The 26302-nt window shown below is 46.3% G+C and overlaps 1 protein-coding gene, 1 non-coding gene and 1 pseudogene across 5 annotated transcripts in view; 2 read left to right on the forward strand and 1 right to left on the reverse strand.

Annotated features, from left to right (window-relative positions):
* The window catches only part of SH3TC2 (SH3 domain and tetratricopeptide repeats 2), an 86727-nt gene that overhangs the window by 14739 nt on the left and 45686 nt on the right, over positions 1 to 26302 (forward strand). Inside the window, exon 1 of one of the 4 annotated variants that reach the window (XM_027076799.2) lies at positions 15274 to 15820. The exons of 1 other annotated variant lie outside the window; for it this stretch is intronic. Coding sequence is in view for 2 of the 3 variants with exons in the window: in XM_015079807.3 (XP_014935293.1) it covers positions 22406 to 22457 (52 nt within the window). In the remaining variant the exon portion in view is untranslated. Of the gene's footprint in view, positions 1 to 15273; positions 15821 to 21849; positions 22458 to 26302 lie in introns of those variants that run through there. 2 more of the 4 variants (XM_015079807.3, XM_015079808.3) reach the window with 2 other exon arrangements.
* LOC106981669 (dnaJ homolog subfamily C member 8-like) lies at positions 4702 to 8185 on the forward strand (annotated as a pseudogene).
* On the reverse strand, positions 19341 to 19444 carry LOC113594852 (U6 spliceosomal RNA). The gene has a single exon (XR_003415306.1). It is a non-coding gene; the product is annotated as a U6 spliceosomal RNA (small nuclear RNA).

A 26302-nucleotide genomic window follows, 5' to 3' on the forward strand; every position in this document is an offset into this window, starting at 1 on the left:
TTATTTAAAAAATGTATCTGATAAAGGACTGGTGTCCAAAATAAGCAAAGAACTCTTAAAACTCAACAATAACAAAACTAACGCCCCAATTAAAAAACAGACTAAAGACTTTAACAGACACCTCACTAAAGAAGATATGCAGAAGGAAAATAAGTATATGAACAGATATTCCTCATCATTTGTCATTAGGGAAATGCACATTTATACCATGACATACGTATTAGAATGCCCAAATTCTGGAATACTGACATCACCAAATGCTGGTGAAGATGTGAAGCAACAGGAACTCTCATTTATTGTTAGTGGAAATGCAAATGGTACGGCCACCTTGGAAGACAGTTTGGTGGTTTCTTACAAAAGCAATGTAGTCTTATCATAAGATCCAGTGATTGCACTCCTTGGTGTTAACTCTAAGGAGTTGAAAATTTATGTTCATGTAAAAAATTGGACATGGATATTTATTCCTAATTGCCAAAATTTGGAAGCAGCCAAGATGTCCTGCAGTGGGTAAAAGAATAGATAAACTGTGGTTCATCCTGACAATGGAATATTATTCAATACTAAAAAGAAACAAGTTATCAAGCCACAGAAAGACATGGAGGAACCTTAAATGCATCTTGCTAAGTGGAAGAAGCCACTCCGAAAAGGCTGCATACTGTATGATTCCAACTATATGACACTCTGGAAAAAGAAAAGCTATGGAGATAGTAAAAAACCCAGTAATTGTGGGGGAGGGGGTTGTGATAAATAAGCAGGGCATAGAGGATTTTTAAAGCAGTGAAAATATTCTGTATGATATTATAATGATGACTATATGTCATTGTACATTGTCCAAAGCCATAGCATATCCAACAGCAAGAATGAATCCTATGACAAACTATGGACTTTGGGTGATTATGCTGTGTCAATGTGGATTCATCCTTGGTAAATATTGTACCAGTCATGTTAACAGGGGTGGCTATGCATGTGTGTGTTGGGGGGGGCCTAGTGGGTATGTAGGAAATCTCTGTACCTTCATCTCAATTTTGTTGTAATCCTCAAACTGTTCAAAGAAAGTTAAAAAAAGGTCAACAGAGCCTCAGGGACATGGGAGACAATATCAAAAGGTCTAACATTATAGACTCCCCACATAATTGGACTCCTCAAATGAAAGGGGGGGGGTAGCATAAGGCAGACATCTTCTCACAGGTACAAATTCAAGAAGCTCCATAAGATAAATTAGAAGAAAACTACACCTAGTCACATCATAGTCCAAGTGTTGAAAACCAAAGGTAAAGAGAAAATGTTGAAAGAGCTAGGGAAAATGACACACGACATACGGTGGAATATGACAGATTCTCTACCTTGACCAAACTTGAATCAAGTTCCTGAGTCTTCTGACTAGGTGCCAGCCTTAGGCTCTGTCCTTGGTCCACTTAGCCCAGGTGTAACAAGAATCCTGCTAAGTCCGTTTAGCCACAGTTCCTTCTTAGTATCTGATCACCCTTGATATCTGATCAAATTCCTCACCTCCTACCCTCAATATCTTATCATCCTGGCTTGCCTTCAGCAAGAATTCTGTTGAGCAAGCCTATCAAGAATCCTCATATTCCTGATGTTTTGTTTTAGTAATTTTCCATTTACTTCCCCTGTGCTGCTCCTTGGCTATAAATCTTCACTTCTTCTTCTATTTGGAGTTGAGCCTGATCTGTCTCCCCTACTGTAAAACCCCACTACAGTAGTCCCTTCTCAAATAGAGTCTTTCTTAACATCTTTAACAAGTGTCATGAATGCTTTTTCTTTACAAAATATCAAGTCTAAAGACATTTGATTTCTCATCACAAACTATGGGGTCTAGAAGTCTGTAAAATAACACTCTAATTACTGGGGAGTGATTGTCAGAGCTGACGAAAAAAAGTGAGACCTAACGAATGCTCTTCACAAGATGTACATTTTAAACATAAAGATAGTTTAAAAGCAAAGGGATTGGGAAATATATCACGTAAACTGCAAGCACAAGAAGGCTGGAGTGGCTGTCGTACCCAAAAAGATATACAATCATTAATGTGGGTGCTGAATAATAGATCCTTAAAATACACAAAGAAGCAATTGAGAGAATTTAAGGAAGAAATGAAAATTCTACAATCACAGTTGGAGATCTTAACACCCTCAGCAATTAAAAGAACAAAAATTCACACATAACTGGAAGAATACACAAAGTCAGTAAAAATAAAGATCATCCAAAAACGAATCATCTTGACATAACTGATATTTAGAGAACACCATATCCTATCACTATAGAACAGATATTTTTTTTTCTCACGCACATGGTACATTGACTAAGACAGACTGAATTTGTGGAAGAATGACCTATGCTTGGGGCACCTGGGTGGCTCAGTCGGTTAAGCATCCAGCTTTGGCTCAGGTCATGATCTCACGGTTTGTGGGTTCGAGCCCCGCATCAGGCTCTGTGCTGACAGCTCGGAGCCTGGAGCCTGCTTCCAATTCTGTGTCTCCTTCTCTCTCTGCCCCTCCCCCACTTGTGCTCTGTTTCTCTCTATCAAAAATACATAAAGTAAAAAAAATTTTTTTAAAGGATGACCCATGCTCAAACTCATACTTCATCTGTATACCATCTAGACACCACAACCAAATACATCTTTGTAAGGACATTAATTTTGACTGTGACATTTACTCGTTTATAAATCCTTCATCACTCACCACTGCCTACAAGGTTAATTTCAATCTCTTCAGGCTGACGTACAACATGCAGCACAATCTGGCTGCCGTTCTCCGCCCCCCATCATCATGACTCATAATACTGCATTCCATATAATTTTTTTTGGCCATAGTTCATATGGACCCTGTATTATCTGCCAAACATACATTGAACGTTTGACTGCCAAGTCTTCATCTATTTCTCTCCCACTACTTTTTGTACCCTCCTTCACGTTTTTGCCTAGGATTGTCTACATCCTCCAAGGTTCAGCCTGCCTGAAGGGCGTTTGGGGACGATGTGAGAACATCATGTGTTTTCGTTAGTTCACCAGCTCTGTGACTTTGGACACATTAATTTCTCTTTCTATGCCTCAAATTTCTCATCTGTAAAATGAGTATAATATTAGTAGTTGCCTAATAGGATTGCCTAATAGAATTTAAATGAGCCAGTGCATGTAAGGCACTTAGGATGGTGCTTGGCATGGTGTGTGTGTGTGTGTGTGTGTGTGTGTGTGTGTGTGTGTGTGATCAATTTGTGCTAGTTCTTATTGTGGTGGTGATTATTGGTGGTGACTTCTGAGAGACGATTTAATTGGGTGGTGGGACAGGTGTCAGATTTTATAATTTTCTTATGGGCTTTTGCATCTGAGCCAGCGTTTCCTTAGTGCAATCTCCAAGTTGGCTGTTGCTGGAGAGTTTAGAAACATACCCGCAGCACTGTTTGCAGAAATGGGGTGGATCTAACGAGGTCTAATTTCATCGGGACCTTTTTTGTGATGACGTGGATTGTCTGCCCTGGCACTCCAATATCTTATACTCTCTCCCTGAATTTCAAGAGGTCAGTACCGCTAAATTAATTTATCACATTTTAACTGGCTTCGCTGTAGGGGGTACACTCTCACCATGGAGAACATCACCCCTGTATCGAAGTGGTGGTGGGAGAAATTCTCCTTGTTTCTATCGTGTCTTCTGTTGACTTCTCTACCTGGTCACCTATGGGACCCCATCACCAGAGACTGCACATTGGGTAGGGAAGGGGAAAGTGAGCCAGGAGACAGGGATAGATGGCAGAGGAGGAGAGAGGGGAACCGGCTCCTCACACCCTCACCAAAGCACTCTCTAGATCACAGACCTCCCTGAAACACATCAATGAGAGGAAACCCCCACAAACGATCTGGCCACAAGCAGCAGCCAGGGTGTGGGGGTCCTGGGAAACCTCCTGCGCTATGCAGGTAGTCTGGCCACTGGGTGTCACTCTTAGTCTGTGTTTCTTTGGTGTCAAGTTTCTGGCATTTGGTGGTCCCCTTCCTCTTGCCACAGGCTCCCTCCCTGTGCTGGTGTGTTTCCCCTGGAAGGCTTTACTGACTGCATAGACAGTACACTGAGAGTGAAATCACCCCAGAAGTGGATTTCTGATCTGCCCATGGAGAAACGGCCTGTTTGTCACAGAAGCAATAAATAATTCTATAACAACAGTACCCAGAAAATGAGCTCTTAAAACATAGAAATATTTCATTAATTTTATCATCGATTCCTGTTATTTCCTTCTATACATATTATTTGTGTTTATTTTGTCAATCTGTATTCTTATATTTTTACTTACTTTTTTCATCTTACCGAAATGAACATTTAGATGAAATCGAAATTAAACCCAGACAAAAGGATTGGGAGGAAAGACCTGAACACACAAAACCTGCAAAGAAATAGAAATCATATTTCTAAAAAACCTGTTATTTTTATCTACCTTCTTTAGAACTTGGTGTGCATTTTCAATCTGAAGATTCATGTCTTCCATTCTGGAATGTTCCTCATCATTCTCCCTGTGAATACCATCTCTTTGAGCCTCTCCTGTGCAAGTTCTATCAGATTCCATCGGGCATCTCCTTCCATCTTCCATCTTGCTTGGTTAATTCTTTCATTTTCTGGTTTCTCCCTGCCACATTCTGAGTGATTTCTGCAGATCTGTGTTTGGGCTCACTAATTTTTTCCTCTGCTGTGCTGAATCTTTTATTTAACTTACCTGGTGAGTCCTTCTATGCAGTGCTTTTGTGTTTCATTTCCAGGGCTTTGATTTTGTTATTTATCAAATCTGTCTGTACCTTTTCCCATAATACTCTATTGCTTCATTATGGTTCCTAATTTTAAAAATCTCTTAAATTACTTTGACTTGCCTATTCTTTCATTTCTAGCTCTATTATTTCCCATTCTTTCAATGCTGATTTACTGTCTGGTTGCAGCTGCCGGGTTTCTCTCTCATTAGTTAACTTCCTTGTGCGATGAGTATCTCTCTGTGATCTACAGTTGACCCTTGAACAATGCAGGGGTTAGAAATGCTGACCCCGAGCACAGTTGGAAATCTGTGTGTAACTTTTGACTCCCCCCAGAATTAATTACTAACGCCAACTGTTAATCAGAACTGTTACTGATAACATAAATAGGCATTAATGCATATTTTCTATGTTATATGTATTATATACTGTATTCTTCTAATAAAGTAAGCTGGAGAAAAGAAAATGTAATTAAGACAATCATCAAGAAGGAGAAATGGTGGCTCTAGGAATGAGCAGCGATTCAGCTGGCGGAGGGAGCATTGAGGAAGCATTTATGACCTTCTACAGTGAGGTGAAACAAATAGAAAAGACAGATTCAGTTCTCACATCCAAAAGTCAGATTGAAAGATCGACCTGTCCTGTTTCTTCCTGCTTCAATTTGAACCCATTTGAGGTTCTTCAGATCGATCCTGAAGTGACAGATGAAGGAATAAAAAAGACATTTTGACAGTTATCCATTTTGGTGCATCCTGACAAAAATTAAGATGATGCTGATAGCACAAAAGGCTTTTGAAGCTGTGGACGAAGCTTACAAGTTGCTCCTGCATCAGGAGCAAAGGAAGAGGACCCTGGATATAAATCAAGCAGGAAAAGAATACATAGGACACACTGTGAGAGAGTGAAACAAGCAATTAAAGGAGAAACGAAACCTACAAATGTGGAGGAGGGGGATCCTGAGCTGTTCAAACAAACAGTGTATAAACAGACAGCCACACGCTTTGCTGAGCTGGAAATTGAAAGGCAAGAGAGAGGAGCGCGAGCACGCGCGAGAGGTGCATCAAAGGAAGTAACGGGGAGAAAAGATAGAAGCTGGAGAAAAAGCCAAGTGAGAAAGGGAGTGGCAGGAAACTTTGAGGAAAGTGAAGATGACCGCGTGGACAGCTGGCGAACCTTGCAAGCATATGCAAAGGGGATTAAAGAAAAGAAATACCGGGCTGCCTTCGTTTTACTTTCAGTAAAAATGGAGCAGTGTGAACCACAGAATCTTTCCCCAACTGTCTCCCATCCTACTTTGAAAGACTCATTCTTTTTTCCCATTTCCATATCAACATAGAGTAGATTTGCTTTTTAGTCCACTTTGTTTTCAATCCAATTTAATATCAATCAGAGTCATTCCTTTGTACATTGAAATAAGGGGCTCGGGTTAAAAAGAAACCATCACCCCCTCCCCACCCCTAGACCCACCAGGATTGGAAGGTGTCACCACTGGTGTTGCCTTCTCTTCCCATCATCTTTAAGGTCATCTTTTGTATTTTACTGAATTGTGACGGTTAGAAACTTTGTGTATAGTTTGTGGAAATCATCCCATTAAACGTACTGAGTAAAAAAAAGAAACTCATAAGGAAGAGAAAATACATGGACAGTACTGTCCTGTATTTACCAAAAAAAATCTGTGTGTAAGTGGACCTGCACAGTTCAAACCCATGTTGTTCAAGGGCAAAGTACTCTGAACTACTCTTTAACATTAAAAAAAAAAAAAAAAAAAAAAAAAAAAGGCTTCTCATTAACCCTACACTGTGAAAGAGTAGTTTTGTGATTGTTTCTGTTATCTCCTTAGAGAATTAACATCCAGGGGCTAGTTTTTGTCACTAACTCCCCTGATTGGGATTCCTACAGACCTCAGGGTAAATTCAGATCCTGTATCTTCCTACAGTGCAGGCCTGGGTATTTGATTTTTCCACACAAGGCCTCAGATAGACACACAGCTTCTTTAGGGGGTCCTTGGAAGGTGGAAGGAAGTTTTCTAATTCCTTTTTGATGAAATAGCAACACTTTCAGACTTCAAGCTATATGCACGGAGCGCCTTTCCAGCTCCCCTGCTTGACCTAGGCCCAAAGTCATCTTTAGTAAGGAGGAAGGGGAATTAGAAGGCCAGCCCCAGCTCCAAGGACTCATGTTTTCACTGACACCTCACCCCAGAGTCGCCATGGCACCTGCTCTCATTTATTCACAGGGCTTTGATTTCCGTGCTTGTTTCTGGATCCTAAGGATTTGTCCTTATTATCTTTGTCATATTTTTATTCTACCTGAACCTTTAGTGATTCTGTTTATCTTCTGGTTTTCTTTCTTTCTTTCATCCCCATGGACCAATGTGGGTTATTTATCTAAGCCACCTCCTGCCATAAGCGAAGGGATGGAAGGTCAGTATCCTGGACATCATTTGATACAAGTGAGGAAGGTAAGCTTAGGGTCTCATGTATTTTTCTGGTCCACGTGCAGAGTCATGGTCCAGACCAGTGCTGTGGTCCCCAACTGGGTAGCGGTCTGGGTTCTCTTTGTTAATCTTCACAGCTGCTGAGAGGTGAATTCACGCCAGAGTTACGGAATAGAGTATGATTACCATCTCCCCAGGGAAAGGGCTTGGTGACATACGTGGGTCGTGCCCTCTGTGATGTGACTTCAGGAGGATGTTCGGCGTGCTTGCTCCCAGGCCAAGGAGCCCTACAAAGTAGGTGAGGGCTTTCCATGTGAGAGCTGAGCCCTCTGCGTCGTGGGCCCCACTCGGCATGGAAGTCCTCAGCTGTGCCCCAGACTGACCTGGCAGCCCAGAAACCCAGGACCCAGCCGCCACCATTTTCAACCTCTGTCTCCTGATTTTCTTATCAGACGTTTTCAAACAGGGTCATGTGAGCTGTGGGGAAGGGTCATTTGCCGGGATACTGACACCTTCCTCGCTCTGAACCCTGCCCTCTACCCTGCTTTAAACAAAGAAGCTCTTCTTGTGCCCTGCTGTACAACAGCAGCCTCGCTGTGTGACCCTGGCAAGTACTTCAGTCTTGTGTGCCTCAGTTTCTTCATCTGTAAAAAGGGAACAATAGCAGTGCTGCCTCACCGGATTGTTGTGAGGCTAAATAAGATTCATAAAGATTTTCTTTGTTGTTGATTATGGAGCTCCAAGTTACATTTCTTTTTAAAACAATGATTCTGGGGGCGCCTGGGTGGCTCAGTCGGTTAAGCGGCCGACTTTGACTCAGGTCATGATTTCGCGGTCCATGGGTTCGAGCCCCGCGTCGGGCTCTGTGCTGACAGCTCAGAGCCTGGAGCCTGTTTCCGATTCTGTGTCTCCCTCTCTCTGACCCTCCCCCGTTCATGCTCTGTCTCTCTCTGTCTCAAAAATAAACGTTAAAAAAAAAAAGAAAAAAAAAAAGAAAAAATGATTTTGAACTAAAAAAAAAAATAATGTCCTTTTAAAATCTAGACGAGGCTTTAAAAACTATATAGAGACACTCTAGACTGGGTATTTTCTAAAAGAACTTCTGGTTTGAAAGATTCTTTACGTCTATGCTAATTCTACCAGCAGGAAAGTTAATTTGAGCCAAGTTTGGCTAGCAAAGTTAGTTTTGTTTTTTTTTTTTAACGTTTTTATTTATTTTTGAGACAGAGAGAGACAGAGCATGAATGGGGGAGGGTCAGAGAGAGAGGGAGACACAGAATCCGAAACAGGCTCCAGGCTCTGAGCAGTCAGCACAGAGCCCGACGCGGGGCTCGAACTCACATACCGTGAGATCGTGACCTGAGCCGAAGTCGGACGCTTAACCGACTGAGCCACCCAGGCGCCCCTAGCAAAGTTAGTTTTAGCCAAGCTTGGCTTATGCCTGCCAGGGTGGGCATAAAGTTCTCTATTGTTTATGATTATTTTCCTCCAGCCCCCTGACATTCCTCCAGCCCCACTTCCCATCCCATAGCAATTCTTCGCTTTTCTTAATGACTCACAATGAGCTTGTTGTAAGAGTTGTACAAGCTTCCTTCGGACCAGCGTCAGCCTTGCTTCATGGTTCGTCAACGTTGTGTCTCCTGCCCCTAGACTTTTTGCTGAAATGGCCTAACTGTAAAGAAATTGTATCTCATGGATCCTCTTTAACCTTTACATTTATGGTAACCTCCTCGACACTTCCACAGGAAGTGCACAAAGGATGGGGTTAAGGAAAGGGCTTTGCTTTGTCTCTTAAGAGCAACAGGTATGAGGAGGGGCATTTTTCGTCTCGACTCCGCCTACTCGGCAATTGTTCAGGCCAGCTCTGCGCGGATGAGCTGCTGACGGCTCTACTTACTTGGGAGCATGATCGTGTTATGAATCAAATGAGATTATGAGCCAGGATTTAGCCATGAAGAATGAGGGTTGATGGCTTCCTACCACATCCCAGGGGGAAGTGCAAAAGTGGCAGGGCTGAGGCCTTGCAGGACGTCCCTCTCCCCCCCCCCCGCCCCCTTGGGCCTGAATTCATTTTCAGTGACGGGGTGAGATGGTCTCTGTAGGTCTAGGAAAGTGACAGAAAATTGGAGTGGGCCTGTTTCTCTCTAGGCTACTCACATTGCTATATCATCTGCCTGCCAGCTGACTGGACGTTCCTAGTATCTTCTGAAGGCCCAAGCTCCCCAAGATCAATAGGGTCTTTTTCAAGTACGAATAGTGTTGTTCCAGTCCTACCCATGGATTTGGAGCTGTGGTTATAACTGAGTTGATGACTTAGAAAATAGTAGATTGATACAGTTGGTACAAAAAAATCCAGGGCTATGTAGAGCATGTCGTCTTATATTTTGTGGAAGCAGGGAGAATAATAAGCCAGGCCTGCCCAGCCTCTTCACCCTACCGAGGTTTGAGAATATCATGTGGTTGAGGGGTCCCTCAGTAAAAGAAGGCTGTGATGATTTTTGCTCAGCCAGGGAGGTTGGTGACCACCTTAGCTTACCCTGGAGCTCACAGCACAGTCTCAGCAGCAACTTGGGCATTCTGATATTTGAGAGAGGATGCCCGGAGCCAGTTGAGGGATATTATATGTATGATGCCCAGGACAGGGCAGCAGGGAAAGTGTGGGCTCTTTCTCCCCCAGTTGATTTAAGGGCCAAAATTTGACACTTTCTTCAGAAGGTCTCCAGCTGCCTCATTACCAAAATGCATCAGAGCCTCATTAGTTAAAGGCAGTACTACCTTTCCATTACCGTGAGTTGATTTGTGTAATAGTGCGAGGTAAGGATCCAACCTCATTCTTCTGCATGTGGCCATACAGTTCTCCCAGCACCCTTTGTTGAAAGACTAATTTTTCCTCCATTGATTTGGTCCCCTTGTGGAACATCAATTGACATGGGTTTATTTCCGGACTCTCAATTCTGTTGCAATGATCTGTCCTTCTATCAGTACTGCACTGTTTGATTACCATTCCTTTACAGTAAGTTTGGAAATCAAGAAGTATAAAATTGACAACGTTACCCCTTGTTTTCTTTTTTTTTTTTAGTTTTTTTTAATGTTTATTTATTTTTTTTTTTTGAGACAGAGAGAGACACAGCATGAACGGGGGAGGGTCAGAGAGAGGGAGACACAGAATCGGAAACAGGCTCCAGGCTCTGAGCGGTCAGCCCAGAGCCCGACGCGGGGCTCGAACTCACCGACCGCGAGATCATGACCTGAGCCGAAGTCGGCCGCTTAACCGACTGAGCCACCCAGGCGCCCCTACCCTTTGTTTTCAAGACCGTTTGGCTATGCTGGGTTCCTAAGTTTCCATATGGATGTTAGTGTCAGCTTGCCAGTTTCTAGAAAAGAAGCTGCTGGGATTTTGATAGAGATTACATTGAATATCCAGATTAGTCTGGGGAGTCTTGCCATCTTAATAGTATTAAATCTTCCAAATCCATGAACATGAAATGTTTTCCTTCACTGAGATCTGTAATTTATTTCAATGATGTTTTGTAGCTCCCAGAGTATAGGTTTTGCCCTTCTTTTGTTGAACATATTTCTAAGTATTTTATTATTTTTGATGCTATTGTAAATTGAATTGTTTTCTTAATTTCATTTTTGGACTGTTCATCGTTAATGCAGAGAAAAAAATTGATGTTTGTATATTGTTCTTATATCCTGCAACCTTGCTAAACTCCTCTAGTCTAATGGTTTTTAAAAATTGGATTCCTTATGATTTTCGACATATAAGATCATGTCCCTTTAAAGTGGGGATAGTTTCCAACTTAAACACTTTTCATTTCATTTTTTTTTCACCCATTTGCCTTTAAGTACTCCAATCTCCCAACCTCACTTATCACCTGGGGGTGAAAAGGCATTCCACTTCTGTATCGTCAGGTGCCGTCTCTCCTTCTGCCATCCCCTCTGAGTCTGGGCTGTAGACTCTGGCTTTGAAAGCAAGTGGACTAGTAGGCCCTGGTCAAAGCAGGAAGGAGCAGAGGGTAGTGAGGAGGATGGGAGGGCACGAGCACCCCGTCCTGCAGCTCCCTCAGACCCAAATGCCTGGTAGGAGCAGAGCTGGAGCCCCAGCTCACGTACACCCCGGACTATGCCCATGGCTGGAGAGCCCAAACAGGGCGTGGAGCACAGAGAGGCAGGGCAGGGGCAGCACCCAGGGCTGGGGCTCTGCAGGGCAGTGTATCCTGCCCAGGCTCGAAACAGTGACAGGCCTCAGGATCCATCTTTTTGCCAGTGTCAGGAGCCAAAGGCCCCTGCCTGAGCCCCTGCGACTGGTTCATGAATCCCAGTCCTCTTCTAGAGTCTTGTATTCCAAGATGAGCAAAATGAAATAGGGGAGTTCGACCTCCCCCGTGCAGGCCCACGGGGCGGCTGCACTGGGTGGGAGTCCGGGTCTGGGGGCACGGCTGCTAGCTGCTGCCACCTACTGGACACGCCCGTGCATGTCCAGGCTGAGCCGTGCCTGGGTTTCTTCCTGGGTCTTGGGGTGTAATGCAGGGATGGAAGTGTCCTTTGTGTCCTGGGACCAACAAGGGGGGGTGTTTGAGCACTTGTTTGCTTTTCCTTGGTGCTGAGGTCTAGGGGCTAGACAATGATAGGAAAATAAACCCATCATTGGGAGCGGCTTGGTATGGTAGAGTCAAATACTAGGTGTAGTGCGTCCATATGAAGCGGTCCATGCACTTTCACTGCCATTATCATCATTCACCTACATCTACCCATACGACAAGCCCATCCTCTCTCTTCTCACGCAGGCCTGCTGGACCTTCCCACAGTTTGTTCCTGACAGCGTTTCCCTGCCTGGGAATGTGGGGTGAGCTCTGTTGCCATGAGGATTTCAGGGTGTGGTCCTTCCTCTGGGCCAATTACAACGATGCTAAATGAGGCTGGCCTGTGTCCCTGTTTCCATCTCCTTGCGGGGAAGTACTCAGATAAAGACCAGGAGAACAGGCTTCAGGCTTTCCTGCCCCGTCTCCATGCCTTCTCTTGCAAAGGCAGTAAGAATTTAAGCCTGCCTCTTCATTTCACAGTCTTGTGAGGGTCTGAACGCAAGTGCTTTCAAAGCAGCGTGACTTCACATTTGAAGGCGACGTGCTTCTGTTTCCTTTCCCTTTATTCCAGGCTGCGATTAATCTCCCTCCAGTTGTGTGGACTCAGTTTAAAGAAACACATTCTGTGCTTCCCAGCACCTCACAATTAACAAAACGCTTCCAAGGATCTTTCTAATTTTCTCTTCGCAACCGTTTTGTCAAGCCCTGGAGGTAGGAGTGACCTTCCCACTTGATAGCGGATGAACCCTGCCCTCGAACCATCTGCTGAGAGGCTGAGCAGAGGCAGCATCAGGCTTGAATGTGTCGAGAATCCTTTTCACCTTGCCCAGCTGGGTGCCGATGGACTTGGCTTTTAGGAGAGACCATTGAACCCTAGACCTTCGAAAAGTCTCGAATAACTTCTATTGGGAAAACAGTCTTCTTCTCCCTGCATAATTATGAGGACATGAAGAAAAGGGTTAATAGAAATAGAAATCTACAGCCATGAGGATGTTCACAACAATTGGTGGCCTCCAGGAAGGTGCAGGAGGAAGCCACGGGGCTCTGCTGGGAAAGTCGTCAGAGGAGAAGTACCTTGGCTCGTTCCTCTCAGGGAATGGAATCGAGATCTGGGGAAGCGGAGGATCCCTTTGTTTAGAAATTTGTTTTGAACTGTGTTTCGATTCCAGGAAGCGAGACTAACAACTCTCACCTAGAAACAGGAAAATGTTGGAAATCCACGTGGCTCAGCCAATGGGACTCACTTGCTCTGCCTCTGGAGAGAGGAAAGAGGAACCCTTTCGGGGCAGGCTTTACCCGTGGCTGTGGCCTCACCTTTCACAGGCTGCTGCCAGGGCTGTCCTCACAAAGTCTCTTCCACAAGAGTTACAATTTCTTTTTAACGTTTATGTATTTTTGAAGGAGAGAGAGACACACACACACACACACAGAACATGAGCGGGGGAGGGGCCGAGAGAGGGGGGGACACAGAATCCGAAGCCGGCTCCAGGCCTTGGGCTGTCAGCACAGAGCCCAATGTGGGGCTCGAACTCACGGACCGTGAGATCATGACCTGAGCCAAAGTTGGATGCTTAACCGACTGAACCACCCAGGTGCCCCTAGAGTTCCAATCTTTTTAACCCAAAGCTACAGTCACAAGTCAAGTGCAACAGGCCAGGTCAAGAGATGTCATTCTCACAACGTGGGCTAAGTCCCGGGCAGAGAGAGAAGCAGTGAGCAAATGAGTATATGTGATAATGTATATAATATGATCCTATATAGGATCATATGTGTATATATAATCTTCCTTACAGAAATGGGATCGCAAATACACATGTCTAGGATGTAGAGCCAAAGTTCATGGGATACTGCAAACGGCCTGTGGTTGCCTGCAGGGAGGGCGCTGGGCTCTGGTTAGGAGCAAAGTGGTTTGAAGGTGGTGTCGACTTTTCTAGATGTATAGGACTGTCACCGTGATGACACCGTTTCAAACTGAATAGGTGGCCTTCCTGCGGATCAGTACTTTCCTCACCACCCTCTACATGGGCTCTGTTTCACCCTCCACCACTCTAAACGCCATCTCTGAAATTCTCCGCTGTAGCCTCCGCCTTTTCACTTTCCCGCTCCCTGAAATCGCCCCAAGCTGCTGGATTTTCTCCGTATGACCTCGGGACTTGGGGATTTCTTATCTCCTTTCATCCCCCTTGGCCTCCTCATCCAGCCTGACTCCAAGGTGGCCCATTTCAGTGACCATCTCACCAGCCCCCTGACACCCCTGCTTTGCCGGCTCTGAACTGTTGTGTGCTGTCCCTGCTCTGTCCTGAGGCTCCTGGAAGAGAGACATAAACTGTCATGACTGGGCCCCTGCAGACTTTTAACAGCCGCCCCGCCTGCCCCTCCCTGGGCCCAGCAGCCCTCTCATTCCTTGGCAATCAGCGTCTCACTATGCTACCCCCGTGGGCCCCTTTATTCTCCTCCTCCCTGGTTATACTGTGGCCTTCACTCACGGGCTACTCCAAATGCACAGCTCATTCCTCCGTACTCTCATCCCACCTCAGAGAAACGCCGTGCACACTCTCAAGGCCATCCCAGTTCTCCTCCTTCTGGACTCTTTTTTTTTCTTTAAAGTTTTAAATGTTTTATTTATTTTTGAGAGAGAGACAGAGTGCAGGTGGGAGAGGGGCAGAGAAGAGGGAGACACAGAATTGGAAGCAGGCTCCAGGCTCCGAGCTGTCAGCACAAAGCCTGGCTCGAACCCATGAACTGTGAGATCAGGACCTGAGCCGAAGTCGGTTGCTTCACTGACTGAGCCACCCAGGCGCCCCCCCACTTCTGGACTCTTCCACATCAGTGTTCTTCTTCCTTCCGCGTCTTTAGTCTACTCCTCTCTAGTCCTATTGGTGTGACGCAGAGCTCTATTCTGGGCTTAGTTTGATTAAATAGCTGCTTTCCCCCCAGTGCCTGAGGAAACAGAAGGCATGTGTGGTGCATGTTGTGGAGTCTGCCTGGATCCCCACCTATCACGACTGGCCCACTCCGTCCCCCAGTGGCTGGCGGCTTTCGCGGTTGACAGCTCTCAGCTGAGTCCCTCTCTGGAGCTTGCCTAGAACGGAAGAGTGCCTTCTCCAGTTCATACCCTCCCTCCCCACGCCCCGGGTCAGCCTGCCCTTAATGACTGGCCATTACGAGGATGTAGCCGGTCCAGTGACTAGTCATTATCAGGTACCCTTGTCCCAGGAAGACTCTGCAGGGCCTGCCTACTCCTGAGCTCCCTGTAGGAACCCGCCGAGGACTCTGTTGCATGTGCTTCGCAGGCCACTCTATCCTCTGCCTGGTCCTGTTTTTCCACACCCCCACCCATAGGGATCCTGTGAACAGAACGCTATACGCTTCCTGCCTGCGAATCTTCTTCTCAGAGTCTGCCTCTTGGGCACTGACCTGCTGCAGCAGGCTTTTCAGATTGGGGGAGGAAAAATCGATGTGCAGATTGGTTTCATCTGCTTAGAACATAGAGCCCAGCCTGAGAAAATTAAGCTCCTGGGTTCAGTCCAAGCTACGTTTGGATTACGTAGCTTAAAACAAACTCATTTGTGCAAATACAAGTTGCGAGAGATTCGGTCAGGCAGCTGTTTGGAAAACAACTAAGAGTTTCCATGATTTTTTTAGTTCATCCGTTCATTCATTCATTCACTCATTCACTTAAGAGTGCCTATCCCATGCCAGGCACCGTGTTGCACGGTGGGAAGGGGGCAGCAGGAACGTGAACACTCCGATTTAGGACTACAATCTCCGAAGTAAATAAACAGGGGGCAGAAATAGGAATAAAAGGAATAGGTGGGCAGACGCCTGGGGAGTCAGAGGTGAGGAACTGAGGGGTCCGTGGGGTCGTGCTCCCATCCCGTGCTAAGTGAAGTCTCCAGACTTTGAAGGACCAGCTGTGGGGGAGTTCTGACGGCCTTGACTCTCCAAGTGCGGCCCAAAGAGCAGCACACAGGCACCACAGGCAAGCCCCACTGGAACTTCTCACCCCTTCGTGGACCCAGGGTCAGGACCTGCATCTTGCCAGTTCCCAGGTGTTTTCGTTTCCTCTGGCTGCTGTAACAAATGATGAACTTAGGGGCTTCAAATAACACAGCTTTCTAGTCTCAGAGTTCTGGAGGTCGGAAGTCCGAAGCCGGTCTCCCCGGGCTAAAATCAGGGCCGTGTTCCTCTTGGAAGTTCTAGGGGAGAATCCGTCCCATGTCTTTTGGCTTCCCACATTCCCCGTCTCATGGCCCCATCTTCCATCTACAACCAGCATGGTAGCAGTATCTTTAAATTGCTTTCTCTGATTCTGACCTCTGGCTTCTGGGTTTCTTGTCACATCTTTTTCTGAGTCTGACCTTCCTACTTCCCTTGTGATTACATCTGGTCAACCCAAACAATGTCCCTTTCTCAAATTCCTTAACTTAAACCTATCCACTAAGTCCCTCTAGCCACGTAAGGTAACAGAGTCACAGGTTCTGGGGACTAAGACATCTTTGGGGGGCGTTATTCTTCCCAGATGCCAGATCATTAATGTCCATATTCCAGTTTGAGAAGCCCTGGTCCATTGTATGTAAATGGTTTCCTTTCCTGCTTTCCCTGGATGTTCACGTGTTGTTGAAACCTTTTAAGTGAAGTGCACGTATGATAAATTTGTTTTGCTTGTTTGCTCAACCTCTGGGCATATGTGGTTCTGTGGAGGTTAAGATAATTCTGATCTTTATTACTGCACAGATATTGCTTGAGGGAGGGGTTGGGGGTTGGGATGCTGTGGATACATGTCTGGTTTATATCCTCCCGGCTGTCTTAAGTGGTGAAGCCTCCAGTGTGTGCTGCTGCTGGCTGGAATGTTTGAGAAAAGCCATCTCTATCAATTGCTAGCTGCAAGACTTTGGAGAAGTCACCTGACTTCGCTCACACAACCCTTTCGTTGCTTATAAAATGGCGCGTCCAACTCCTGTGTTATTAAGATTGAGGATTTAATCAATAGGGAACCCCTGAACAACTGTAAGTCATTTTTTTTTTTTGGTTATTTATGGATGCTGAAGCTTGCAGATGAAAGGGACCCTCTCGCAGTCTTTTCATTGGAAGAGCTAGACTTCCTGCATGTGCTGCCCCCTTGTGGTTAAGGCTTTTAATTCACTTTGGTGTATATCAGAGATGAAGAGGAGACCTGAGGGGACATTTAGATCCCTGAAATCTACACCTGGGCCTGTCCCTTATCCCTGCAAAAGAAACCCCTGGAGAATTATTTGCTGACATCTGAATGCACATCAGAATTACCTGGAATGGGTCTAGTCAGAGATTCTGATTCACTAGGGCTGGGTAAGATCTAGGCATCTGAATTTTGATAAATCTCTCTAAATGGATAGAATATGAGCTACCCTTATGACTCCTTTTGGCTGATGTAAGCTTGGGTTCTATTAACAGAAGTACAATACATGAAACAAAGGAGGGGACAGGGCCTCAGAGCTGTGTACAGAATACGGAGCTGTCCTAGACAGCTAGCTGGAGATCTGGGGACTCCACTTCCAAAGGAACTTGAACAAAGTCATCACGGGAACAAGACCCGAATGGGTGGGGACCCAAAGCAACAGTACATAAGGAACGCAAGGAAAGCACCAAAGGGAAAATGGCTGACTTTTCCAAGGTCACCCAATGAAATTTATCAATGAAAACACCTAGATGGGTACCTGGGTGGCTCAGTCCATTAAGGGTCTGGCTCTTGATTTCAGCTCAGGTCATGATCTCACCATTTGTGGGATCAAGCCCCACATCGGGCTCTACACTGACAGCATGGAGCCTGCTTGGCACTCTCTCTCTCTCTCTCTCTCTCTCTCTCTGCCTCTCCTCTGCTCATGCATGCACACACCCTCTCTAAAACAAAACCCCAAACCCAAAACAAAACACCTAGAAAAGGAAAGAGGCACACATTTCCTTTTTTTTATTTTAATTTTTTTCTTGGCACAGAGAGAGCGCATGCACACGTGTGCGTGTGCTCAAGCATAAGCGGGGGAGGGGCAGAGAGAGAAGGAGAGAGAATCTCAAGCAGGCTCCACACTCAGCTTGGAGCCTGACTGGGGCTTGATCTCACGACTGTGAAATCATGCCCTGAGTCAAAATCAAAAGTCGGGTGCTTAACCGACCCAGTCACCCAGGTGCCCCTCCTTTTGCTTGCAACAGATTCGCTAGATCACAAAGGCCAAATATCATAATGACGAAAACAGTTGACCGTGGGATTTCATTCTTCTTTCTTAAGTAAACTGCTTGCAAAATTCATGTCTATCAAAAATGTCGGCAAGTCAAGAAGTAAGGAGAGAAATACAGCTAGGGTGACTAGGCTGGATGCCTTTGTCTGAAGTAATGAAAGGAATCTTCCTGATGATCTGAAGACACCAAGACCTAGTTTCACTTGGATGCATTTCCTTGTAGACTTTCTGATTGGAACTCTGAGATTTTGTCTCTATCACGGCTGATGGGCACATTCTACTCACCAATGATGCCCTTTCCTCCTCAGAGTCTAGACGCACGGAAAACATGCCAAACACTAGCGTAACCGTGATCACGCACACACATGTGCACGTGCAAGATTTGCACAAGTAAACAACCAACACCTATAAACCCCATTTTAAGTCCTCACAACCGTTTTATGAGGGAAAACTTTTTTGTGATCTCTACGTAACTATTACTACCGTTGTTATTTAGAAAGGAGGGAGAGACTATGCCAAACAATATACAACTTGAAAATGGCAGAGCCAGGATTCGAACTTTGGTCTTCTGACCACAAAGCGAATGCCCAAACTGACCTCTGAGAAGTATGAACACACCGGAGTGGAGGCTGTCCTAACAAGCTGCCCAAACTGGGTGGCTTAACACAACAGAGATGTTATCGTCTCATAGTTCTGAGGGCTGGAAGTCCCAAATCAAGGGGTCTGCGTGGCTATGCCCCCTCTGAAGCCTGCAGGGAGAATCGTCCCTTGCCTCTTTCTGGCCTCTGGTGGTTTGTTGGCAAATCCCGGGCGGTCCTGGGCTTGTGGATGCGTAACTCTACTCCCCTCGTTGTTGCAGATGCTTCTGCTTGTGATGTCTTCACGGGGTGTTCTTTTTATAAGGACACCAGTCATATTGGCTTAGGGGCCGACCCTACTCCAGAATGAACTCGACTTAAATCATTATATCTACAACAATCCTAATTTGAAATAAAACCACATTCTGAGGCACTGGGGGGTTAAGTCTGCAGTATATCATTTTTTTGGAGGGGGCAGAATACCACCCGTGACACAGTCTTTTGGTTTTTCTCTTGAATTATATAGTTCCCAAGTGCATATCTTATTATCCCAACTAGATTGTAAGTTTCCCGAGGGAAACAAATTCAGTCTTACCTCAGAAGGGTCCAACTGGCTGCTCATGGGTTGGATTTGGCTGGCAGCCATGTTTGTCTGCTCCAAAGTACTGGCCTATGCACGGTGCTTTGGAAGATTTTCTGACTTGGTTTGGGAACACTAATTTTTTTAATACTTACAGTGTTATATCAGTTTCCAGTGAACAACATAATGATTCAACAATCCCACGCAATCCTCAAAACACGCGAATTTGTGTGTCATCCTTGCATAGGGGCCATGCCAATCTCTGTATCCTTCCAATTTTAGTACATGGGCTGCTGAAGCAAGCCTAGTTTGTGACCATTAAAAAGTTTGGGAACTTCACCTGACAATCTCAATGTCTGGTTTCCATGACAAATCAGAATGTCTGGCCATACGCCAGAGGAACATGGCACCTCACTCTTTGTTGCCTGGAGCCTAGCAGGGGCTTCTTAGATGGGGCAGTGACTTTTCTCGCACCACAGATATATTTATACCTTATTGATTCTGCTTCTCCGGAGAACCTTGGTTAATATACTCTTCACTCTGAAATACGTGTCTAATTCCTAAGCTTCTCTTACCCTGTCACTCTGGTTCAAGCCATCATTATCTCTCTCCTGGATGTTATAATTGCTGCATACCTGGAATCCCAGCTCTAGCCTGTTTTTCAAGGAGAAGCCAGGGTGACCCTTTAAAAGCATAAGTCCATCATGAGACTCCTCTATTTAGTATCCTCCATTGTCTCCCATGTCACTCGCAGGAGAAGCTTAAGTCCTTTGATGGCCTTCAAGGTCCTGTGCAATCTGGCCTCCAGCTGCTTTCTCTAACCTCATCTCTACACCCTGCCCTGCCTCATGGACTTCGACCACACATGCTTTTCCTTTCACTTGCCACCCATGTTCCAGCCTCAGGGCCTTTGCACCTGCTGCTTTCTCTGTCTGGAAAGCCCTTTGTTCAGGTTCATTCATTTGAGTTACCCAGACACAGAAGACCACTAGTTTCTTGCATCTCAAGAGAAGCAATGACTTTTTCCAGAATGGACTTGCCAAAATGTGTGTCTCAGCTACCTGCCACAGGGTGTCATCTGGGACAGACGGGTTTCCTTTGGTTAGTCTTGGTCATTTACAATTTCTGATCACTGTTGTTGCACTTGTGTAAGAATGGCATGTAGGCAAGTCGAGGAGAAATGATAAGTCTGAACATTTGTCATCATGTGCAAGTTAAACCATGGTTTTTTTTCACTGTCTGATTCTCATGTACCTCCCAAAGTTTGAGTGACAACTTTCTTTTTTTCTTAATTTTTTTTTAATCTTTATTTTTGAGAGAGAGAGAGAGACAGAGTGCGAGTAGGGGAGGAACAGAGAGAGGGAGACACAGAATTCAAAGCAGGCTTCAGGCTCCGAGCTGTCAGCACAAAACCCGATGCGGGGCTCAAACTTAGAAACCGTGAGATCACGACCTGAGCTGAAGTCAGACGCTTAACTGACTGAGCCACCCAGGTACCCCTTGAGTGACAACTTTCTAAAGAAACTCTTGTTCTTTTATCTTAGGCCCAAGAGAACACTGCTAAAACGCTAAAACACTGCTTTGATGAAGGAGAAGGCATGGGACATTATGGGAAGTGGATACTTTACACAGATGTGCACAGAGACAACATGCCCCACGGTAGCACTGTGATCCGAGAGACCCTGTCCCTCTGGCCTCCCTGCCCCCGCCTCAGCCCTCTTCTCTTGGGCCTTTTATCGTGGCCAGAAAGCTCTGAGGGTTCCCTATCAGATCATCTAATCATTTTTCATTGTAGTTGTGGAAGGAGCTCGTGTATTGGAGAAATGAAGCTCCTTAGCTGTGGAATCGATTAGACCTGGCTCCAGTCCTGAATCTGACATTCATAGATGGTGGGGCTTTGGACAAGTTATCTACCCCTCTTTATGAGTTTCCTCACTTACGGAAGAGAGCTGGTAGTGCCTACGTTATAGGGCTGCTACGGGATTTAAATGAGGTAATATATGGTGAGTGGCTGGTCCGTGGCAAAGTCAGTTGACTATGAGTCAAGACGAGTCAGCATTGAAACCGAAGCCTGACCCTGCCACCTGGGGCTGAGCTGGTGTGTCCAGTAGAAACTCGTGACCACACCAGTGAGACTGACCCCCGGGCTAGCCTGCACACTGTCACCCCCATGCCCCTCCCAGGATATAAACACAGCCAGGCCACCTGCCTCCTTAAAATGCTCGTGAGGCTGACCTCCCGCTCGGCCTGCTCGGAGCCCGCACGCCAGTGGTTGGGATGCTGCCTCCTCTCGGCCGCACCTCCTCCCTCTTATGGTCACTCACCACTGAACTTTGTGCGAGGCATTAAGAAAATAGTAAGTAATTAGCGAGCCTTGGGCTTGGATGTTAGGTCAGTCGTGCCTCTGCCGATCTTGTTGACATTGAACCATAGTTTTTCGGCCTCCTTGGGAAGATGTCATGGAAGGTTTTCTGTATTGTATCTGATTCTGTATCGGCTGCAAACTCTGCTTTGTCCCCAAAGGAAAAGAGGCTGGTCTGGTGGGAGCAGGTTTTTGTGCATACCTGTAACCTTACCATACCTGGTCCTCTGTCCTCTCGTCTGTAAGGTGCTGGGCTCCATCAGGCGATTTCCCAGGTTCCTCCTGACTTTAGGAGCAGGGGCTGGGGTTCTGCACGCACCCCCCTGCCCCCCGATGAGGGGTTGGCTCCCTGATGCTCTTGGGGCCGAGGTGAGACGCTGCGCCCACAGCTCCGGTGTCGCCCAGATCGCTCAGGGAGGTGTTTGCAGAGAGAGGCCGGGTGGGGATCACTTGCTCATTGGCAGGCAAGTCCGTGAGGGCCAAGGCAGTCAGGGGGAAAACAAGCACAGCAGCTTTGATTCCTGGGATGCTCCCTGCCCTCCTCCCCCACCCCGGCCGCCCCCACAGGAACCAAACTGTGTATCTCAATCCTAGAATGTGAGGAATGTGCCAGAGCCTGCTAGGCATGGAGCAATCTGCAGAGAGGCAGGGAGGAGCTCTGCTCCCTGGTCAGAGGCCTGACAGAGCAAGGACTATGGGTCCTGAGGGCTGGGCTGCCCCTCCCACCCTCCCTGGGCCTCCTGCTGCAGCTGGATATCAAAGGCTGCTTTGTGCACTGAACTGGGGTTTGGTCCTTCGTGTGCCAGGGAGGAGGCGGGAGGAGGGACACCGTTGGGAGGCTGTCCCCTCCCAGCTCTTCTGGCCGGTGTTCCCAGGGGCCTTGGCCTGGGGAGGATGATGCACACATGGGTGGCTGCTTCTGTATTCCTGGGGAGCCGAGTCTGTCCTGGGGCCCAGGTGAGTCTCCTGGGGGGGCCCGGGCCCGTGGCTTGGCTGAGGTGTTTGGTCCAGTGAAGGCTCAGGGATCTGCTGGGTTGGGGAAGCTGCTTTTCCCAAGACGGGGAGATGGCCGTGCTTTCTGGCTCCCTCTCCTCCGTCCCTCATTCAGTATTTGCCTTTCCGATTTTGTGAGAAGGGAGTTGAGCCTGGGAAGCTTCTACTTTTCCTGAAGGGAGAGGCTTTGAGCTCGCTCTGTGGGGAGCCAGAGCTGCTCTTGGCTGCCGCTTGCAGGGTGTGACTAACCCCGTCCGTCTTTTCTTCCCAGGATTCCCTAGGTCAGGAAGAAACCTCAGGCAGCGAGTCTCTGGGGCCCATGCGTGGTCACAAATTTGGCCTCCGTCCCACAACCCTATTTTCATCAGGGTCGCTGTTACCTGAGAAAAACAGGCAATTTCCTGCCTCCTACCTATTACAGAGTGATATATTTTTTTAAAGTTTGTTTATTTACTTTGAGAGAGAGAGAGAGAACTGGGGGGAGGGGCAGAGATAGAGAGAGAGAGAGAGAGAGAGAGAGAGAGATTGAGAATTCCAAGCAGGCTCTGCACTGTCATGGCAGAGCCCGATGTGGGGCTCAAATTCACAAACTCGAGCTCATGATCTGAAGAGAAATCAAGAGTCAAACACTTAACCGACTGAGCCACCCAGGTGCCCCTGATTTCTTTCTTTCTTTTTCTTTCTCTCTCTCTCTCTCTCTCTTTCTTTCTTTCTCTCTTTCCCATTCTTTCTTTCTCTTTCTTTCTCTTTCTTTCTTTCTTTCTTTCTTTCTTTCTTTCTTTCTTTCTTTCTTTCTTTCTTTCTTTCCCTCTTTCTTTCCCCCCCCCCCTTTCTTGGTACATCTTGAGACCATGGAGAGTTGTTGCTCTGTGAAATTGTCAAGTCATCTGAGACTTGACATTAGGTGACCAACCATCCCAGTTTGCCTGGGCCCGAGGGCTTTCTCAGGATGCAGTCAGTGCTAAAAGCAGGACAGTCCCAGGCAACCAGCGTGGTTAAGTCACCCCAACGCAAGCTTCTTGCTTCTTTTCAGAGCAAGGCCAAAGTGGGGCCCTGCCATCTGGGGTATGGCATTTACCAGGATGTGTGGCAGCTTTGAGGGAAGCTGGCAGAGTCAGGGAGGACTTACTTGGGAAATAAGAGAGCACCATGCCAAGGAATCATTCCTAACCCTTGTTAGGATTCCATGTCTTCCAGAAGTACCACGTGATTCCTTGGAAGGGGAGCCCAGGAGGACCCCGAGCCAAGGCAAACAAATTCCCAAATGATGCCCGTAGCACAAAAGACATGATCTTTAGCTGTGAAAACATTTTGTTTCTCCAGACTTCTAAGGTTTATAAACTGTTTGGATCCTTCCCCTAAGTCTTGCTGCCATTGTACCCCATGGGAACAGACAGTGAACGGAGTGTGGGGGCACAGGAAGGATCACTGGTCCGCAAGCCAGTGATCCAGAGCTGACTCAGCCTACCTTTAACTGGGCAGGCATCATCAGGGTTAATCGCCTGGTCTTTGAGGCCAAAGCGTCCGGGTTTGATCTTGGTTCTTTGACTTGCCTTAGCAATTTACTCAACCTCTCTGTTTCAGTTTCCTTGTCTATAGGTTTGTGATGTAATTATGCATTCCCCAGAGAGCTGTGGTAGGGATTAAGCCTACATGTGAAACACTTAAACCGACCTGGCACACGGTTAATTAAGCACAAGAAATTAAGCACATATTAATTACATTTCTATGACCCTAACGTACCAAGCTCTCTCTCTAGGTCTTTGTTTGCTCATCTATAAGATGAGGCGTTGTAGGCTCGGCCTGCAAAGGAGCCCTAGGGAGCTCTGCTCCTGCTCTCCGACCCTCAGGTTCAGCTGGAGCAGCTCTGCCTCTGTCTGACACCCTGTCCTCAGCCCAAGATTTCAGGTACAAGAGTTCTGTGGCCCCAAACCAACCGACACTGAAGAAAGCATCCTCAGAGTTCTTAGGACCTTATTGACCAGTTATTCTATTGTTTCACCTGAATTGTGGCATCAGTAAGTGGTTGGGATCCTGAATCCACTAGTTCGCCAAGAGTCAACCTGCTATGTACTTTATTGAGGCTTTTTGTGCTATTTTCCAAACTGTTTTCTGTGCTTGTCGGGGACTTTCCCTAGGGAGGATGATATGGCTGTTGTAGGTCTGAGGACTGTTGATATAAACATCGCCTTTTCGGCCCCCCATTTATCCCGGAGACATGGAACAAGGTATGCGACACATCCTGGAGCGACTCTGTAGTTCTGTGACTTTGGGCAAGTCTCTTGCACGCTTCAAACCTTGGTTTCCCATCTGTAACCTGGATCTAACGGTACTATCTGTCATACGGAATTTTTCGTGAGGATTAAATCAGGTAACTCATCTCATGGGTTAAGTACAGGGGCTGGGTTCTGATAACCCCTCAGTAATTGTGGGCTGTTTTCTTGTTCTCTAGAAAAGACTATTCCCACAACCCTTGTCCCTAACTCCTGGCTCCACAGTGGCCCTGTTTCTGGCTGCTTCTGCCATTACAGCTGTTTAAGGGGGAGCAAAGAGCAAAGGCCAACAGTCCTCAGGGTGAGGGAGGCAGGAAAGGAGAAGGCTCTTGGTAGCACTGAGCTCTGGACCGATGCCTCGCCGGCTTGCTGGGGTGTTACACAGTGAGGAGTGTTGGCTCTGGCGACCCCAGGTGATATGTATTCTCACACATGGGCTCTGCCTGAAGCGTCTGTTCCCTGTGACGTTTCTCATTGCCTCACAAAGATCTCCCGATTGCCCATGCTGGTTCTAGTCAATTGCCGTCTTGTCTGACTTCCTGGACCCTTGGGTATTCTTGCCACAGTTTAATAAATTATAGTTGCTCCCTTAGGAGCCCGGAGCAAGTCATGTCAAAGTTCATCAATCTAAAAGCTTCTAGCACTGCCCCCTTATCTTCAACACATTCTTGAAGAAATTTGGCAGCCTTACACTCTGAAACGGAGGATGTGAGAGAGAACATTTGCCTACGTTGACCATTGGTGGTTTTAACTTTCAACATGTTTGGTAGACGTGAATCATGAGTATAATAATAGGAAATTGAGGGAGAATGCTGCCAATAGTAAATGATGCTTCGTATTTGAACTTTAAAAAGCTTGTGAGGCATTTCGAACTTACTCATAATAGAGAATATCAGAACAATAAACCAACCGTCTAGCTTTAGCATGTTTTGAACATTATACCATATTAGCTTCAGAATATCTTTATTTTATTCTCTTACTTAAAAAAAAAAAAAGTTGCAGACACAAGTAGGATCCCCTGGTAGTTCTCTCCTAGTCGCATTTCCCTCCCCCTCTCTCTCCCTAAAGTTAATTACTTTCATTAATTCAGTGGTTTCGTGCTTTTAGTACATGTCCATGTACCCGTAATCATTGCAAGGAATTTCTTCTGCAGATTTTGATACTTAAACAAAATGATAGCATCGTGCAACTTCTTTTTTCCCTCTTCCTCAACATTAGGATTGGAGATATGTCCGTGGAGATAGATGTAGCTGTAGTTCTAATTTGATACTTGCCCAACCAGGACAGAGTAGGCTTACATCATAAAAACTTCTGGTGCTGTGACTGTCAGGTCAAAGAAGGAAAAAGTACGTAGGTGGGGGGAAGAAAGCACGCAGGGCCACACTTGCTTCTTAAAGTCGGGGTGGTGGGTAAGAGCAAGGAGGGGAGAAGTAAGCACAGATGCTTTTGTCCAGCAAGTTTCTGGAAGGGAGATGCTTCCAGATTAGAGACTTCAGAGCCCTGAATTCCCAGTTAGGGTTAAGGTAATGGTGGCAG

The sequence above is a fragment of the Acinonyx jubatus genome, chromosome A1, assembly GCF_027475565.1.
Source record: "Acinonyx jubatus isolate Ajub_Pintada_27869175 chromosome A1, VMU_Ajub_asm_v1.0, whole genome shotgun sequence".
In the NCBI taxonomy this organism is placed as follows: domain Eukaryota; kingdom Metazoa; phylum Chordata; class Mammalia; order Carnivora; family Felidae; genus Acinonyx; species Acinonyx jubatus.